Source organism: Petaurus breviceps, unplaced genomic scaffold, assembly GCF_028583685.1.
Source record: "Petaurus breviceps papuanus isolate PSGF00001 unplaced genomic scaffold, PetGlider_PUasm1.0 77, whole genome shotgun sequence".
NCBI classification, from domain to species: domain Eukaryota; kingdom Metazoa; phylum Chordata; class Mammalia; order Diprotodontia; family Petauridae; genus Petaurus; species Petaurus breviceps.
The window spans coordinates 4,164,447-4,182,520 of NW_027186492.1; the positions used below are offsets into that span (position 1 = coordinate 4,164,447).

The 18,074-nt window shown below is 49.7% G+C and overlaps 1 protein-coding gene across 2 annotated transcripts; it reads left to right on the forward strand.

The window, feature by feature from the left end:
- The first annotated feature begins 5,987 nt into the window (after positions 1–5,987).
- On the forward strand, positions 5,988–17,416 carry ITPKA (inositol-trisphosphate 3-kinase A). Of its 2 annotated transcripts, XM_069105780.1 has the most exons (8): positions 5,988–6,558; positions 14,103–14,159; positions 15,284–15,380; positions 15,572–15,788; positions 15,949–16,153; positions 16,338–16,439; positions 16,572–16,643; positions 16,751–17,416. In XM_069105780.1, exons 1-8 carry the CDS (start codon positions 6,025–6,027, stop codon positions 16,952–16,954), a joined length of 1,488 nt encoding a protein of 495 aa, XP_068961881.1. In that variant the 5' UTR covers positions 5,988–6,024; the 3' UTR covers positions 16,955–17,416. The 2 variants fall into 2 exon arrangements, with proteins under 2 accessions (XP_068961881.1, XP_068961882.1); XM_069105781.1 differs by lacking the exon at positions 14,103–14,159.
- The last annotated feature ends 658 nt before the right edge of the window (positions 17,417–18,074 follow it).

Genomic DNA, 18,074 nt, shown 5'->3' on the forward strand with positions numbered 1-18,074 from the left:
CCTTCCTTCCTTCCTTCCTTCCTTCCTTCCTTCCTTCCTTCCTTCCTCCCTCCCTCCCTCTCTCCCTCCACATGCTCCTTACCCATCCCCCCCATCTATGAGAGAAATAAACTTCAGAAAGGACTTAGAGACTGACACCCCATCCCCACTTCTCATCCCCTACCCTAAGAATCATAGAATTAAATCATTCAACAAACCTTTATAAGGACCTTGGATACCAAATTAAGGAGTTTGGACCTTATTCTGTAGTCAACTGAGGAGTAACCAAGAATTTCTGAGCAGTGGGTCAAATGCATTCATACCAGAACATTAAAGAGGTTTTTAACCTAGTAATGGATGATAGCATGGAATGGAGGGGAAAGACTGAAGAAGGGGACGTCAGTTAGGAGGCTGCTTCAGTAGCCGAATGTGATAAATGTTAAGGTCCTGAAGTATGAGAGATATCATGGCATGAGTGAAAATGAGAAGATAAAAGTGACCCTAAGCCTGCAAGCAAAGATAAATAGGGCAGTCAGGTTTCAGGTAGAAATGTTAAATCAGTTTTAGATTTTTTTAGCTTGAGCTAAACATACACTCAACCCTGTTTGCCTTAGTTCCCTTGTCTGTAAAATGAGTTGGAGAAGGGAATGGCAAGTCACTTAATCCTGTTTACCTCAGTTTCCTTATCTGTAAAATAAGCTGGAAAAGGAAATGGCAAACCACTCAAGTAACTCTGCCAAGAAAACCCAGATGGGGTGATGGAGAGTCAGACAAGACTGAAAAAGGACTTAACTACAACAAACATACAGGTGAATATTTGTATAGGAAGTTGGAGATGGGAATCTCGAGCTGAAGTTAGCCTCCAAGGTGGTCTATGGTTAGATTTCAAAGGGTTCATTAACTTGGATGAGATAAAAATGACATCTTTATCTTCACTAACCTTTAACTGAAATTTAGCATTTCTGTTAGCTCTTATGACTTTACTAGACTGCCCAAGGGGTCCATCACATGTGGAAAAAGTGAAGAACACCAGGTATAGAGCTTGGAAGAGGGGTCTCAGATGAAGACATAGCTGTGATAATTTGTGTAGAGGGAATAGTTGAAGTCATGAGAGTGGATAGATGAAGTCGAAGAAGAGGATATGAAAGAAGGTGAGAAGAAATTCAGTGTTAAAGTCTTATAGAAAGCCTACGTGATTAACCAAAGAAAGAAATGCCAAGAAAGATTAGAGAGGAAGAAAAGACAGAGGCATCATGTCCTGGAAGGCAAGGAAAAACAAAATGTCAAATACAGGCATAACGAGGAGGATGAGGACTGGACACAAGAACAACATTAGAGTTGACCATTGGGAATTCATGTGTGACCTTGGAGAGAGGAATTTCAATAGAGTTATGTGGCTGGAAAGCAAATTGCATAGGATTAAATAGCAAGTGGAGGAGGCAAATGCCAAACTTCTCTGTCAAGTTTGGTTGTGAAAGAACTTGGACAGGGGATGTACAATAACATCTCAATGAAATACAGGACCAAGGGGATGATTTTTTAGAACGGGGGTTAGGGTGGGGGTGGGAGAGATTCGAATATATACATAGATAGAGCCAGTATGGAAGTAAAGATTGAAGATAGGAGAGAGAAGGGATGATTGATGGAGTGAGGTCCTACAGGAAATGGGATGGACCAAAGGCACAGGTAGAGTAGTTAGCCTTAGCCAGGAGGAACCCCGTGTCTTTCTTAGATATAGAAAGGATGGAGAAAAGGACAGATAAAAAGAGAGCTTTGAGGTGAGAAGAGGATTTAGGGACACTTCCATCAGGTATGCTGGATCTTCTCATCCCCACACTTTTCCAGAACCCTTTTCTTTCTTTAGGTGTAGCTTGCCAACTCTCTCCTGACAGACTGCTACCTTGAGTGGGGGTGGGAGTGTGGGGATGGGGAAGGGTAGTGTGTGTTGCAGTGCCTAGCCCAATCTAACACTTATTAACACCTTAATAAGTATTAGAGAATTCAGGTCTGAGGTCTTTCAAGGAAAAAGTATCCTTGTCCTTAAAGGATGGAGTGACCCACTGTTCCAACCCACCATGAGGGAAAAAAATAACTTCTTCCTAATATTTAACCTACTCCAAGCATTTACTTGTTAGAGATCATAGTCCAGGGACTGAACTAGTAATCTCTTCCTTTGGCTGGAAAGATCAATGAGTCAGTTAATTCTCAAGGGTAGCAGGACCTCTCTGACAGGCATTTTGGTCTATCAGATTCTACCCATGTTATGTTCTGTATTTTATCCTCCTGCTTCCCTCCCTCTTCCTATGCCAGCTGTTTAGGACATAAAGAAAGGGAGCACATAAGAGACCTACTTCTTCTCAGGGAATAGGACTGGGGACCTAGCACTTAACTCTAGCTGTTGACTAGAAGAATTATTTGCTTAGTTCTCAAATTTCTTTTTTTCAGTATCTCTTCTATTCCCAGCCCACAAAGTTTGTGAAAGTATTCCAAGTTTGTCTGGTCATTTAGCAGCAGAACTGAGGCTGGAACCTGAGAACCCAAACTCAGAAGAGCATTGCTAATTTGTGTCAGTTCTTTAATCAGGAACTAAACTACTACAAATTAGTGTCAAAAACATGAGACTAGGAATCAGGAGGACTGGATTGTCTAGTTCAATTCCCCTGCCATTATTTAGCCTCAGGAAATTCAATGTTTACTTGAGAAAGTCATGGCTGAAGTAGGTAGGGGCCACAGTGGATGGAATGGTCAATTTGGAGCCAGGATGCTCCTGAATTTAAATCATGCCTCTGATTCTTACTAGTAATGTGACCGTAGACAAGTCACTTGATTTCTCTCCTCCCCCCCCCCACCCTTCACCCACCAAAAGGCATTTGCTTAACTGACTTCAGTTTACTTATCTGTAAAATGGGAAAATTGGGTTGACTCATCTTTCATGATCCTTTCCACTTCCAGAATGTTATGCCTAAAAAGGATGAAAAGCTTTCCCTTGGTCCTTTGATGATTGAATTTGTGACTGATGGCTGAACCTAGTGGGTAATTTTCCATAGAGACAATAAGAGACTCCCATCTTTTCACTTTCTTTTGGCAGGCAAGTTTCCTGCCCACACCTCCTGTCCTCTTACCTCCCAAAGCAGGCTCTTCCAGGCTTTTTTTCCCCCCAAGTCTTGTCAATTCCAGCCCTTGTTAAGAAACTAATGATCCCTGTTCCGGCTGCTTGTCTGAATTAAGGGGAGCATGAGCTCTTTGGGCCAGGTGTGAAACCCAGGCTTCCTTTAGTTAAAGTAAGAAGGGAGCTCAAAACAAGAAATTCAGATGTCTCTAGGCTTCCAGAAGGGGACAGCCTCCATTATGCCACAAAGTCTTTTTGATAATTAAAAAAAAAGATGGAGCCAAGAGTCAAAATTTCTATTTCTTTTCTCTTGCTCTCTATCCTATACTATTCTTTGCTTCTTCTCCAATCAATGCACTAGCTTTCTTTTTTTTTTTCATTTCTTCCCTTTAATCCTTCTCCCTCAATATTTCTTTTGCTTTCCCTTTTGACCAATTTGCCTTTCTTCCCCTCCTTTCTGTTTTCTTCTTTTTACTCTCCAAGACTTCATTGTTCCCTATGGTTTTATACTCTCCCTATAAAGCTGATAAAATGAGAGAATTTGGGGTGGCTAGGTGTCGAAGTGAATAGAGCACTGGCCCTGGAGTCAGGAGGATCTGAGTTCAAATCCAACCTCAGACACTTGACACTTACTAGCCGTGTGACCCTGGGCAAGTCATTTAACCCCAACTGCCCAGCCTTCCACCCTCCAAAAAGAAAAAAAAAAAGAGAGAACTTTCTTCTTTGTATCTTTATCAGTGTCTATCAGGCCTCCTTCCCTAATTCAGAGGCTATGTCCCTTATATTTCCTTTAGTTCTGTCCACTTACACAGTTAATCTTTACATGTTACTTTGGGGAAGGAGTATGTTTGTGTCTGGGGGGAATAAGGTAAAAGACAAGGTCTTTGTCCTTAGGGAATCTACAATTAGTTGTATTATGGGCACTGGGTTAGTTACTGGATCTGTGATTTCATTGGTAATGGGAACTGCCCTGTGAGGAAAGTCCTGACGTGAAGTTCCTCCCAGAGAAGATTGGTACCTCCTCTGAAACTTCCAGTCTTGAGGATTTTCCTCTGAGAGGTTAAGGGACTTGACCATGGTCTTTATACAGATCCCTATTGAATTTCATCTTATTAGAATCAGCCCAGTTTGGTTGCAATATACACAAGAAAAGACAGAGCACACTTCCAAAGTCCCAAACCATTCCAACTGTGTGGCCCTGGGCCACATACACTTAACTTGCCTTGGACTCATCTTCTATAAAATGGATAATACTGGTACCTACCTCACACAGGAAGTGATTTGTCAATTGTAAAGGTCTCTATAAATTGTTGTTGTAGAGATGAGGACATTGAGATCAAGAGAGGTCACAGCCTCACCTTATTCACTTGTAAAATTAGATTCTCTAAAGTCTCTTCCACCCCTTATATTCCACTCATTATTATATTCTATATAACAATAACAGCTCATATTTATAGTCTTAGAGCTTGCAAATTAGTTTACATTTATTATCTCAATTGATCCTCATAACAATTCTGTTAGATAGGTGAGTGATCCCATAGATTATATTATATATATAAGATAGACAGACAGACAGACAGATAGATAGATAGATAGAAAGATAGATAGATAGTGTCACCTGTGGAAAAGTATCAGTGGCATGATGTGAACCCTGGTCTTTTTTGAGGCCTGGTTGTAGCTCCCTCTATCTACTACACCAAGCATCCCTTAAAATTTGCAAGGTTCTTTTAAAAGAGCTTTCATATGTTCCTATTTTATCTCATAACAGCTCCGTGAAGTAGATGCTGCATATTTTTATTACAATTTTATTTGATAAATGAGTAAACTCCGTTAAGTGACTTGCCTCGGGTGACACAATTAGTTAATGGGAGATCTGAGACAAGAATCTGGTCCCAGCCCCGGGTTCCTGGGACAAGTATTGTACCTATATTGAAGGGCTTTTGATTTAAGGAGCAATCCGTGGGACTTCTTAGCCCTCCTTCTACAAGCCTGCCAAGGTCTCCACAAGCATGGGTCTGTGTGCTCCCAGGCCACGGTGACGCTCTTGGTACCTGAGGAGGTAAGGTTTCCGCCCCCTGACCTTGTTCTATGACAAAGGGAGGAGAAACCTAGCTGGAAAAGAGACCTTGGCGTAGGTAGCCCAGCTCCTTCTCCAGGGCAGAGTCGCTTGCTTTCCTGCCCACACCCACAGGGTGGGAGCCTTTTAAGGGAGTCGGGTGGCAGAGAACCTTGGGCAGAAAAGAGAGGGCGGCGAGGCTTCCTCAGAGCCTGGAAAAGCACTGGAGACAGCGGGGAGTGGGAAACAATTTGAATAGCCAAGAAATAAGAGTGAAGGCGGGTGAAGGAATATCTGGCCCGAGGAAGGTCAGGGCTCCTCCTCCGCAGCCGCCCCGCCTTTCCTCGGGTACAGAGGTAAAGGCACGTGGCCGTGAGCTGAGGATCTGTACAGGAATAAGGCCCCAGACCCCCCGGAATCGCTTCCAGCCCCGAAGCCTTGGAACAACGCAGTGCTAGGGACTGGGCAGGCCTCCAGGTATCCTCAGCCAAACACCCGGAGGCGGAGACTGAGTCGCAGGGAAGTGGGCCTCCTCCCCGAGGACGCCACCGGGGGCTGGGCCCCAGGTTTCGCGTCTCCTCCAGGGCCCCTCCCCCGCAGTCCCCCGCGGGGTTTCCCAGAGCGCGGGGCGGAGCTGGGGCTCTTATTTCTGCCCGCCCTTCCCCTCTACCCCCCCCCACCCGCAAAGAGCCCCGCCCCGCCCAACCCGAGGGTTTCTCTGAAAATGAAAGGAGCGGGCAGGGGGTGGGGATCGTGCGGAGTAGCTCCGCCCCTACACAGCCCCGCCCCCCGGGGCGACCGGAGCTGTGGGCGCCGAGAGTCCCCAGTCCCCGCGGCGCCGCGGGCTGGTGGGCTCGGCTTCTGCTGCTCCGCCCGGGACATGACACTCCCCGGTGGCCCGACGGGCATGGCGCAGCCGGGGGACCCCGGGCATGGCAGCCCAGCCCTGGCTCGGGCCCCGCGGCGGAGCGTCGGGGAGCTACGCCTGCTCTTCGAGGCTCGGTGTGCAGCGGCGGCGGCCGCAGCGGCGGCCGGGGGCCCTCGGGCTCCCCGGGGTAAGCGGCGAGGGGGACGAGTCCCTAACGGGCTGTCGCACCCGGCCCCGGCTCCGGCCCCAACCCCGACCCGGCCCCGGCCCCCGGCCCCGGCCCCCGTGTTGATCCCCCAGCTGACCGTGACGGCTGAGGAGCCGGACGGGGCTCCGTCGAGTCCCGGGCCACCGGAGCCAGAGGGAGGCTGGCTCCAGACCGCGGGCTCCACGCACCTGCAGCAGCCCCGCCGTCTCTCCACCTCGTCGGTCTCCTCCACCGGCTCCTCTTCGCTGCCCGAGGACTCCGAGGACGATCTGCTGAGCGACAGCGAAAGCCGGAGCCGCGGCAACGTGCAGCTGGAGCAGAGCGAAGAAGTGGTCCAGGTACGGGGAAGGGGTGGGGGGGGAGAAGCGGCGACAGGAACCGGGGCGGGGCAGGGTCGACCTTGGGGGCAGGGTAGGGCAAGAAGAGGCGACAGCGAGGGAGTTGTTCCCCAGGGACTCATCACCTCCTTGGTAGGTGACTGGCAGGGGAACCCCTTGGGAGTATCGGAGGGGAGACGAGGAAACTAAGCACCAAGGGAATGTTAAACCTGGGATCTGGGCTTCATTAGGTGTCTCCAGAGCACCTACCCCTTGGTCCCTATCCCGCTCCCGGTTCAGTCTGCTGCCCATAAACCCTGGAATGCCTGTTGGTTGGTAGAACCAGGAGAAAATTAGAGATGAATTCTCCCGCCTGGGAGTGGGCGGGCCAGCCTGGGCAGAATGGTCCCTTTAGGTTTTGAGGGAGGACCCCAGAGTCCCTGGAAATTGGTAAAGTGACATTATGTCTCAGAAACTTCTTCAAAGGATAGGCCACCCTGACAGCTCCTCAACTCCGAGACGGAGTCTCTGGAGAATGAGTAGGTGGTCAGCAGCCCCTGCCTTAAGCCTGATTCCCCCTAATAGGGCTGAAAACTCCAGGAAAGAAGAGCTGAAATTTGGAGCTACAGCCCTAGCTCCTAACCCAAGGCCTTGTACACAGTAGGCGTTTAATAAATGTTTATTGCATTGAATTGAATGGTGGAGAAGTGTAATATAACACTCCACCAGTTCTGGCTCTCAGAGGGAGGGGTCCCAGGTACAGGCTCACTGGTCCTATTCTGGCGAAGGAGTCAGTAGCTCTTGGAATGGAGGGTGCTGCCTCCCCCACCCCAGGACGTCGTATTTCCCATCCTCCGCAGTTGCTACGGTTTCTTTCTCCTGAGTGGGTGTGGAGTGGCTCTCCTGGCTCCCGCTCTCAGAGCTGCTGCCGTCTGCTCTGGGCTCCCGGCAGGCAGCTTTTTCCCTGACGTGGGAACAGGGGACCATTTGGGTTGGGGGAGGACTTGGAATCTGCCTAGCGTGAAGGTGACTCCCTTTCCCCCTCAGTCCAGGCCTTGGGGCTCGACTTGCGAGAGTCTACCTGAGGTTCAAAAGACTGTCACGCTGGAAGGGGAGGCGGGGTGGTCATTCTGTGAGGTGAATTGAGGCGGAGCAACTGTCCCTTGCTTCTGCTTTGACTGGAGTCTACAGGAAATGGGAAAATTAAGGAATCAAAGAGCTCCCTTTCCCTGCCACTGCTTGAGACATATTCGACCCTTCCCTATACCCAGGTCCTTTTTCCTTTGGGTTTGTTCAGTCCTACTCTGCTCTCTTGGACTGGTTGGGCGGAACCCAACTCCTTCTTGTGTCTGCGCTTGTGTGTGCGTGCCTGACGTTGCACACACGCGCGTGGATCGCCTACTGGGGATCAATCTCTCCTGTCCCTTTCTCTTTCTGACCAAAGCACCATAAAATACTCAAAAATAGGTGCCTACATTTCATGACTGAGGGCAGAATGAGAGCTGTTCCATCCTCGAGCTTACATAAGAGCCCCGGGAAGGAGAGTAAGGGGCTGGGGGAGGGGAGAGAAGAGAAGGAGGTAAGCCGGGGGCACTCACTTTAACTAGGGAGGAAAGAGAAGTTAGGATCCTTCAGTTCAAAGCAGTCTCCTTTCTAAGGACCTGGTCTTTTTGGCTTTTCTGGCCCAGGTGGCTCCTGGCCTACCCCAGAGAATGCAAGGCTACCTTCTCTGGCTGCTTAGAAACAGGAGTATATAAGCAGGACTGAGGGATAGGACAGGGGTAGGAATAGTGGGGTTCAGAGGCAGAGGACTGCCAGACCTTTCCATGGGGAGACCTGTGCTTAAGACACTCCCGGGGCTGGGTCCTGACTTTGCTGAAAACTTGTACGTTGTTGAGCAAGTCACTGTAATCTCTCCGTGACTCAATTCCCTACCATCTAGAGCTAAAAATACCTGTCTCCAGGGAATTTTGAGGGGGTTAATGACAAAAGAAGGAATAAAAGTCTTCTTAGAGGGACGCTTGCGCGTGCGCGCGCTCGTGAACACACGTTCCCTTTCCCAAGGTGTGCCTGAGCACAAGACAGGTTGCTCTAGGGACTTGAGGTAGGGCCAAAAGCCTGGGAAGGCCTCATGCCGACTAGCCCGAATAGGAAACTAGGAGACCGCAGAAGGGATGTGTGTCGGTGGACGACCCCGGAATTGGGGAGATGGGACTCCTTAGGTCGCCTTCCCTCTTAGGCCTTAGTCTCGACTCATCTCCCCTTTCCATTCCCATCCCCCCTACTCGAAAAGCAGTAGCAGCAGTTCGGGGGCGGCCGCTGTGCCACTCAAACCCGACAGCTGAGAGGCAGGCGGGGGCGCAGCCGGTGGGTGCTCGAGGTGTGAGGAGGGTCTCGCGGGGGCAGCCACTCGCTGTTTTCCCTCCCTCTTCTCCTGCCTCCCTACCTGGACTCGGTACAACACAGGGGAGACATGGGTCAGGAGGGAGCAAGAGACCTGGCTGGACTTGTCCCGGGTTAAGCGCGGATTGGGTGAGGCACAGAAAGGCCTGTTAATAGTCCCGGGCCCTAGGAACCCTGGGTTGCTCTCCCCAATCTCTTACCATCCCCCAGCCTTGCAGTGGGCCTCCCCGAAGGCAAACAGCGGTGGCGGGAGATAAGCGAGCTGGGGACTGTTGACCGAAGCTGCCTGGGGGACGGGGGAGGGACACAAGCGGACTTTGCCTCCCCGCCCAGGAGTTTCGAGGCCTTGCTCCCGTTCCTGGCCTGACTCGAGACTATGGGGATCCCTTCTGTCTTTTCTTACACCACGCTTTACCCTGGGACCCGACGACACTGAGTTCGGCTCAACATCACCCTGGCCACAGGCAGGAAGCGGCGCCCGGGGAGGATGCACCTGCCAGGGGGAAGGGGCCGGATGCGCTTGGAGGCGGGGCCCCCAGGTTCGGCCCGGCTTCCCCAACACCAGAAGGGCACGGGCTCCCCTGTTGACTCTAGGCCAGTCTTGGTCAGGCTCCCAGCACAGCTGTACCTGCTCAGCCTGGTCCAGACTGGAGCTGGCTTCTGGCCAGTCCACTTAGGCTGTGATTCAGGCAGGGGTTACCAACGACAGTCATCTCAGGTCCCCCGCCCCTTCCTTGTCCCAACTTGGGTTGTGCCAGGAAACTACTTTCAGGAGGGCGGGGAGTAGACGGGCAAAGGCGAAGGCTTGCACAGGAACAGGGGTGTAGGCTGACTTCTTTGAGAATCTGTGCCAGCCAAGGAGTATACGTCTGCCTATACCTAAGGCCCCCTGATCCTGGTAGCCAAGTGGTGTGGAACCTGGGCATTTCTGACTTTTCAATATAATCTGATCTGAACTTAAAAGCTAGGACCATGGATGCCAAACCAGCTTCCAGCTTAGAAGAGGGGAGGGTCTTTCGGAGAGGGGAGTGGGGACTTGACCACTTTGGGGTCTTTTCCCAAACTTTGTGACTTTGCCTGGAGGCTGTGGTGAGGAACTAGGAACTGGGGTGTGGATGGAGTCAGTAATAAATCAAGGATCAAGAACTGGCAGGAAGATTGAAGATCACCTCCTCTAATCCCCTCCTTTTATAGATGGGGAATTTAAAGGAAGTAACTTGCCCAAGGTCAAATCATCGATAGGTGGCAGAGCTACTACTTGAACCCAGGTGCTCTACTCCTAATCTTACTAACATTCCATCTCACCGTGCAATCTCCTGCTTGAACTTCTTCCATCCCTACTTGCTTATAGGATAGCAATCATTCTTATGAGAATATTTCAAACTCTTAGAAGTGCCTTATGCTTCTGTTCTTTCCTAGGTTGGGGTGGGTTGGGGGAGCACAGGCAGGGGGCTTTCCAGGCTCAAAAATAACTCCTGCATATTCTCTTCCCTCCCTACCTTTTTTGGGGGGAGGTAATTAGAATTAAGTGACTTGCCCAGGGTCACATAGCTTGTAAGTGTCTGAGACTGGATTTGAACTCAGGTCCTCCTGACTTCAGGGCTGGTGCTTTCAATCCACTTGCACCACCTTGTCAGGACTCTAAAATTTAAATATTCCTGACTCCACTACAGGCTTTCTTAGCCGGTAGGCCAAGCTAAATCTCCACACTTCCCCACTTCCCAACAATTAGAGATTCTGAATAGTCCACAAGCTCCTTTTTTCAAATTCAAATACCCTCAAGGGAGGGTTAGGTCTGTGAAATGTGAATTACTTGATCTGATTAGGCAAATTGCTTTCTCCTTACCGGTGGGAATGGAGATTTTGATTTGGTGGTGCAGTGGAAGTGCAGGTAATTTTAGAATGGGGGGTAGGGTGGAGAGGAGGGGGGAAGGGTTGGCCCTGATGGAGGCCCTGGCCAATAAAGGCAATGGGAAAGAACCTGAGCACTCAAGAGGCTACAAAGGGCAAAATATCCAGAGAGGTGGGACTGGCCCCTGAGACAAATTTCATCCATTTTGCTGAGGGTTGGGGAGGAAATCAGAAGTTGCAAGTCACCTCCTTCTGAGACTGAAAATTCTCTCCAGGCAAAAGTGCAATACCTGACCCACATAATTGAGGGAACACTTAGAAGGGGTTCATTTTTTATCATATGACAATGGAGTTAACCTAACTGGACTTTTTCTTGCTGTATGTCTTTTGATCCTCACCCTAAGCATGTAAGATAGATAAAGCAGATGTGTTGCTAACCCCAATCTGCAGGTGAGGAAATCAAAGTAGTCTCTGAGAGATTAAGTCACTTGTGCTCAAGGTCACAGACTAGTAAATTAAAGGAATGGGTAGAAGCTAATTCTTAGGTTCATAAATTTAGAGATAAAACTTTAAGAGATAATGTAGTCCAGTCCCCTCATTTAACAGATGAGGAACCTCTGAGGCCCAGAGAAGACAAGGGGGTCACACAGAGAGCAAGTGAGCTGAGTAAGGATTGGAACTCAGCTCCTCTGGACCTAAAGCTATTCACCATAATTCCCACTGTTTTTAATGTTATACCATGTTATGTAATTCTACAAGTTGAAGTGCAATCTCTGTATTTCCCAGCCCTGGAAGCCATCACTGATCATCAGAGGTAGGTTGAGTAGAGTCCTTACAAAGGACAAGGACTTCGATTTTCACCACACTTTAGTGGTCTGATCCCTCCCCCCAAGAGTCACCCAATCAATCAAAAACATTTCTCAAGTACCTTCTATGTACCAAAGCACAGCGCTAAGCACTGAAGATGCAGAGAATGACAAAAGACAGTACCTGCGTGTGAGCAGCCCAGTGGGGGAGATAACATACAAACAACTATGTATAAACAAACTATATACAAAATAGGAAACAATCAACAGAGAATTAAGCATTAGATTTGAGTGACTGAGAAATGATTCCTGTAAAAGCTGGGATTTTAGCTGGGGCTTGAAGGAAGCCAGGAAATCCTGAAGACAAAGATAAAGAGGGAGACAGTTATCCAGGTTCGGGGCTTTGCCCAGAGTCTTGTGTAAGGAGGCCAGTGTCACTGGATCCAAAAGGACATGGGGGGAGAGGAGGGATTTGTATAAAATGTAAGAAAGGTAAGGGAGTGGGCTAGGTTATGAAGAGCTTTGGATGCCAAAGGATTTTTTTTTTAATATTTGATCCCGGGGATGATACTGGAGACACTGGAGTTTATTGAACAGGGGTTGGGGGTTGTGACCTGGGAAGACTTGCACTTTCAGAAAATCCTCTGATAGTCAAATGGAGAGAAGATGGATGGATTGTGATGGGGAGAGCTTTGTAGCACACAGACCCGCAGGCTATTTCAGTAGCCCAGGCTTGAGAAAATGAGGGCCTGAGACAGAGTAGTGGCAATAATAAGAAGAGAGAAGAGGCTCTGCTGGAGAGGGCTTGCAAAGGTGAAATCATCAGTATCTTAGTTTATAGACTCTCTGGAGTGGCTAGGTTGCTAACTCCCTGGGCTAGCCTCCAGGGACTGATTAATAGAGACCTCCCTGCTCAAAAGCCTAGTGAAACTGCTCCTTCTACCCCTACACCAGCTCCTGGTGTAGCCATTCAATGCTCTCCTCATTAGAAACACATTTGGGGGGCAGCTGGGTGGTACAGTGAATAGAGCACTGACCATGGAGTCAGGAGGACCTGAGTTCAAATCCAGACCTCAGACACTTAACACTTACTAGCTGGTGTGACCTTGGGTGAGTTACTTAGCTCCAATTGCTTTGCCTTCCCCCCTCCAAAGGAAAAAAAAATACATTCCTATGTATTTTGTATGGTTTCATACATATAACTGCTATCATATTGCTTCTCAATGGACAGTGGGAAGGGAGAAGGAAGAGAGAATGTAGAACACAAATTTTTGTTTTAAATGAACATTAAAAACAATACACTTACTTTTTTAAAAAAGTAAATCCATTTCTTTAGCTAAGGCAGTGATCCCTAGCCAGTAGATGGTTCATCTCCCTTTGATCTCAGAGCATTATTTGATAGATATCTGCCTGGCCTGATTACTGATGCCATGGGATTATTTGCCAAGATTCCTACAAGGGAGGGGATGGAAACTCCTCCTCTAAACACCTCACCCCAGGTTCTACTTCCCACCTCCCCAAACTGACATATAATCCCAGGATTTAGAGCTGTGTGGGATCTCTAGTGCAACTCCATTATTTTACAGATAAAGAAACAGAGGCTCAGAAGCTTTTAAGTAACTTACCCATGGTCATATAGGTAGCAAATGGCAGAATGGGGATAAGAACCCAAGACTTCTGACTCCAGATAATAAATGATATTTTAAGGTTTATAAAGCACTTGACATAATCATCTCATTTGATCTTTCCAACAGTCCTGTAAAATAGTTTCTTGTTCAGTGATGTCCAACTCTTGTTGCCTCCTTTGTGGTTTTCTTGTCAATAATACTGGAGTGGTTTGCCATTTCTTTCTTCTGTCGACTAAGTCAAAGGTTAAGTGACTCACCCAGGGTCACACAGGTAGCCAGTGTCTGGCTGCATTTGAACTCAGTTCTTCCTGACTCCAGTCCCAGAGCTCTATCCACTGAGCCACCTAGATGCCTGTAATATAGCTACTAGAGGTATATGGTAATTGCTTTAAGGTTTATAAAGCACTTGACATAATCATGTCAAGACTGGGAAACTTGGGGAGAGGGATCTGACCACTAAGGTAGTCACGTAAGAGAGTGGTATTATTATCCTCATTTCACAGATGAGAGACCAAATTCCCACATCTAATGCCTGGAGTGGTTTGAATTCTGGTCTCTCTGGGCTGCTGATCTAACACTCCTTTCTAAACCTGAAGGTTGCAGATAAAGCATATTATTCACACCTCATTTTCTTGCCCTAGGCTCTGAGGAAATGAAATCAAGGTCTCCCTCTCAAAAAGCCCAAGGATCCCTGGGTTAAGGAACTGCCCTATCCTCAGAGATCTTCTTTTAAAAGGCCTATGTCAGTGGAAGAGAACATGGGAATTCGACATTTACCTTCAAGCCCTCTACTTTTCAAGTCAGGCTGGCCTACTTACTATTGCTTGTAAATGACATGCCATCTCCCCTTTCCCTGTTTTGTACTGTCTGTACCCAGGACAGGAATGCACTCCTTCCTTCCCTCCGATCCTCAGAATCTCAACTTCCTTCAAAGGTTAGCTCACGAGCTAAAGATATATTACACATATATCTTTGCAAATCTTATGCTCTACATAATGCTATTGACCATTATCAGCGCCCAGGCAGCTCTCTAGGACTAAAATGGAGAGATGAGGCCAATCTATTATCTATGTAGGAAATTCTTCCTACACAGATGAAGTCACAGGTCTGTCCAATATGTGTGCTTGCATATGTTTCTCTACATGTATGGCATTTACTTGTCTGTCTTTACTTGTTCCCCTCCCCACTCCTCTCTCTCTGTGTAAGTTCCTGGAAGGAAGAGACTATTTTTTTTTTTTTGGTCTTTTCTATCCTTAGTGCTTAGCACTGTGCCTGATATTGTAGGAGTTTCATAAATGTCTGTTGATTGATTAATTAGTTAGGTGATTGAATGAAATGGTCAACGCCGTGCTGGGAAAGTGTTTAAGTTAGCAAGCCAATCACTTTATAAATGCCCTTAGCTAACCGGGACACCACGGTTTTTATGGAGAGAGAAGATGCAGAGGTGCGGTGGGTGGAGGAGACTGATAACTTGGGAGATAAGATCTGGGGCGGGGTGAATGGAGGTAGGTCAGGGGTAGGGGGGACAAGTGAAACTGGTCAGACTACTGGCACTGGGGGTGTTTGTCCCCTCTCCTTAATTTTACTCAACTCCTGGGGCTGCTCCCGCTCTGATATCAGTAATCCCATCCAGGTTGGGTATGGGAGGCTGGGAAGTTTGGTCTCTGTTGCTGCCCTAAGGTCCCTAGCCACGTGGCAGAGCTCCCGTGCCAACGGCTGCTGTCAGATAAGAAAGAGGCAAGGCCTTTAGCCGGATACTAAAGTAGAACAGAAGACACCATAAGAGTAGGACCCAGGGCCCATAGCGTAGTTGTGCCGGGGTACTGCCTCCCTCCTAATCACCCACCCTCACCCCCAACGCTAAAGCGTGTAGGGCAGGTAGGGTGATCCCGCCTCTAGCTTGAGAGCTCTCAGATTTGTGGACTGAAGGGGGAGGGACGTGGACCCCAAGGGGAGGGGCCGTGGGGCATTGCATTTAATTTTGTGAGGCTGAGAGCCCCACCCAGAACAGTAGAGCTCACTCGACCCCACTCCTGTTCCCTTGTCTTTCTTCCTCAGAGAAACCCTTGGCAGAAGATCCGAACTATGGTGAACCTGCCGGTTATCAGCCCTTTCAAAAAGCGCTACGCCTGGGTGCAGCTGGCTGGTCACACGGGTGAGGAGCCAAAATGAGCCAGACATGACTGAGTATAGAAGGGCACTGGCCTCCACCTAGGAAGGCCTGTGGGTCAGAGAAAGAACTACCATCGAAATGGGTGCTGGAGGAAGGAATGAGGAAAGTAACAATCTCCAGGGGCTCCTCCTGGCTGGGGCAGGGGGCTGACCGATAACCCTCTCACTCCTCAGGAAGTTTCAAGGCTGCAGGAACAAACGGGATAATCCTGAAGCGCTGTTCCGAGCCCGAGCGCAGCTGCTTAACTCGTCTGATGGGCGACGCGCTTCGAGGCTGCGTGCCCACGTTCCACGGCGTGGTGGAGCGAGACGGGGAAAGCTACCTGCAGCTTCAGGACCTGCTGGCCGGCTTCGACGGGCCCTGCGTGCTTGACTGCAAGATGGGTGTCAGGTGAGCGCCCCCTGGAGTGGCTGGGTGCCCTGTAGGGAGGGGAAGGTGCTGAGGGAGGAGGGCCATGTCTGACACCCGGGCTTAGTCTCAGACCTAGACCTGCCCATCTTCCCTCACCCCACCGTCTCTCGCCCGTCGCCTCCTGGCACCTTTACGTCAGGACTTACCTGGAAGAAGAGCTGACCAAGGCTCGAGAGCGGCCCAAGCTTCGTAAGGATATGTATAAGAAGATGGTGGCTGTGGACCCCTCCGCCCCCACCGATGAAGAACACGCACAGCGCGCTGTTACCAAGCCACGCTACATGCAGTGGCGGGAGGGGATAAGCTCCAGCACCACTCTGGGCTTCCGCATCGAGGGCATCAAGGTGAGCGCCTTGCGCGAGTCGCCACGCATCCCGGAATAGAGGCACCAGTGCTTCTAAATAGCCATCAGAGGCATCTTCTGTCCCCTCAGCCCCCAGACTCTCCCCAGCCTGAGCCCATTCACCTCTTTCCCTTCTGTCAGTGTTGAGCCACTCCTCTACCCAATTCCTTTCCCACTTCCTTTAGAAAGCCGATGGATCCTGCAGCACCGACTTCAAGACGACCAGAAGCCGGGAGCAGGTAGTTCGGGTGTTCGCTGAGTTTGTAGAAGAGGATGCCGAGGTGTTGGTGAGAGCCAGGATGGGGGCGGGGGTGGGAATGGGGATGTTTAGAATCTGGAATCCCGACTCAAAACCAGGAATAGACCCTAGAGCTCCCCTTTCTTCCCTCTTTTTGACCCTGTTCCTTTACCCTGTTCAGAGGAAATATCTGAACCGACTGCAACAGATCAGAGACACCCTAAGCGTGTCAGAGTTCTTCCGGAGACACGAGGTGAGAAGCACCCCGGGTAGGGTGGGCTGGGGAGGGGTGGGGCGCCTAGACTTAGTGGAGCACGGATGGTCTCTACCCTAGTGGCCGCTGAGTATGCTCCATTTCAGGTAATCGGCAGCTCGCTTCTCTTCGTGCACGACCAGAGCCGTCGCACAGGCGTGTGGCTCATTGACTTCGGCAAAACCACTCAGCTGCCTGATGGGCAGACCCTAGACCACAGGCGGCCCTGGGAAGAAGGCAACCGAGAGGATGGATACCTACTGGGGCTGGACAATCTCATCAGCATCCTGGGGAGCCTGGCTGAGAGATGAGGCTAATCCCGTCCCCATCCCAGAATTCCTCAGGCCGCCATAGGATTGACCTTGGGCTGCTGCTACCCACCGGTCTTGCATGCACAGGACTTAAGGAATCCAGGCTTGCAATCCTGAGGATTCCATGACAGAGCCTGCAGTATTCCCGGCCTCCACTGGGAGGGGGCAGGGGGGGCCCCTGCAGATTGACTGACGGCTAGGAGTGTACATATGCCAGAACTCGGAACAACACTAATCGAGAGGAAGGAGCAACAGTTTCTTTCTTCTCCTTCCCTTTGCCCAGCCCTAGGAGAGGGGGGACTGCTTCCAAGCCCTTTGAGCATGGGGAGGGGGGAGGAAGGGAGCTGATTTGGGAGTTTTATTTCATAAATGACCTGTATGGTCTGGCCTTTCAACACTAGCGGGGAGGGGCGGGGTGCCTCTCTCCCTCCCTTCCCTCTCCAATAAAACTCAGTGATGCAGGGTCCTGTGTCTCCTTGCCCCACTCCCCTCCTCTAGAATCCAGCAGTTTGGGATTTGAAAGAAACTTTGGCTGTTATCAAGTCCTGACCTGACCAGCAGTGTGGTGTAAAAAGAAGACTAATGGCTGTCCAGTCCTATCTCAGACACTTATGAGCTGTGTGACCCTGAGCAAGTTGCTTAATGTCTCTGGGCCTCAGTTTCCTCACCTGTAAACTGAGGGAGGGAGCTCTGCAACCTCTGAGGTTCCACCCAACATAATCTGTAATCCTGTCACCCCTTTCTCTCCCAGCCAGCAGTACTGTCTGTCCAAGCCCAGAAGCAAGGGTGAAGCCTTGGAAGCAGGAAAAGGATGGTGAGGTCTAAAGTCAGCCTGAAGCAGCCAGATGGGGGACCCAGACTTGTCTTTCCTGGTCCAGCCTGTAGCCATTCACTTGGGCAGCAGCTTGGGCAATGGAGCCTAGCTGATAAGTTGGCTCTACCCTTCCAACACAATAACCTAATTTTTTATTCCGGTGCACTATAGATACATGTTCAGAGGGCAGAGTCAGCAAAGGTAAAAGAACCCCCATGTTGGAGACCCAGGCCTGACACAATTTCAGGAAACGAGCTGCAGGGGGTCAAGCTGAGATGACTGTGCTGGCTTATGATGGGCTAGGTG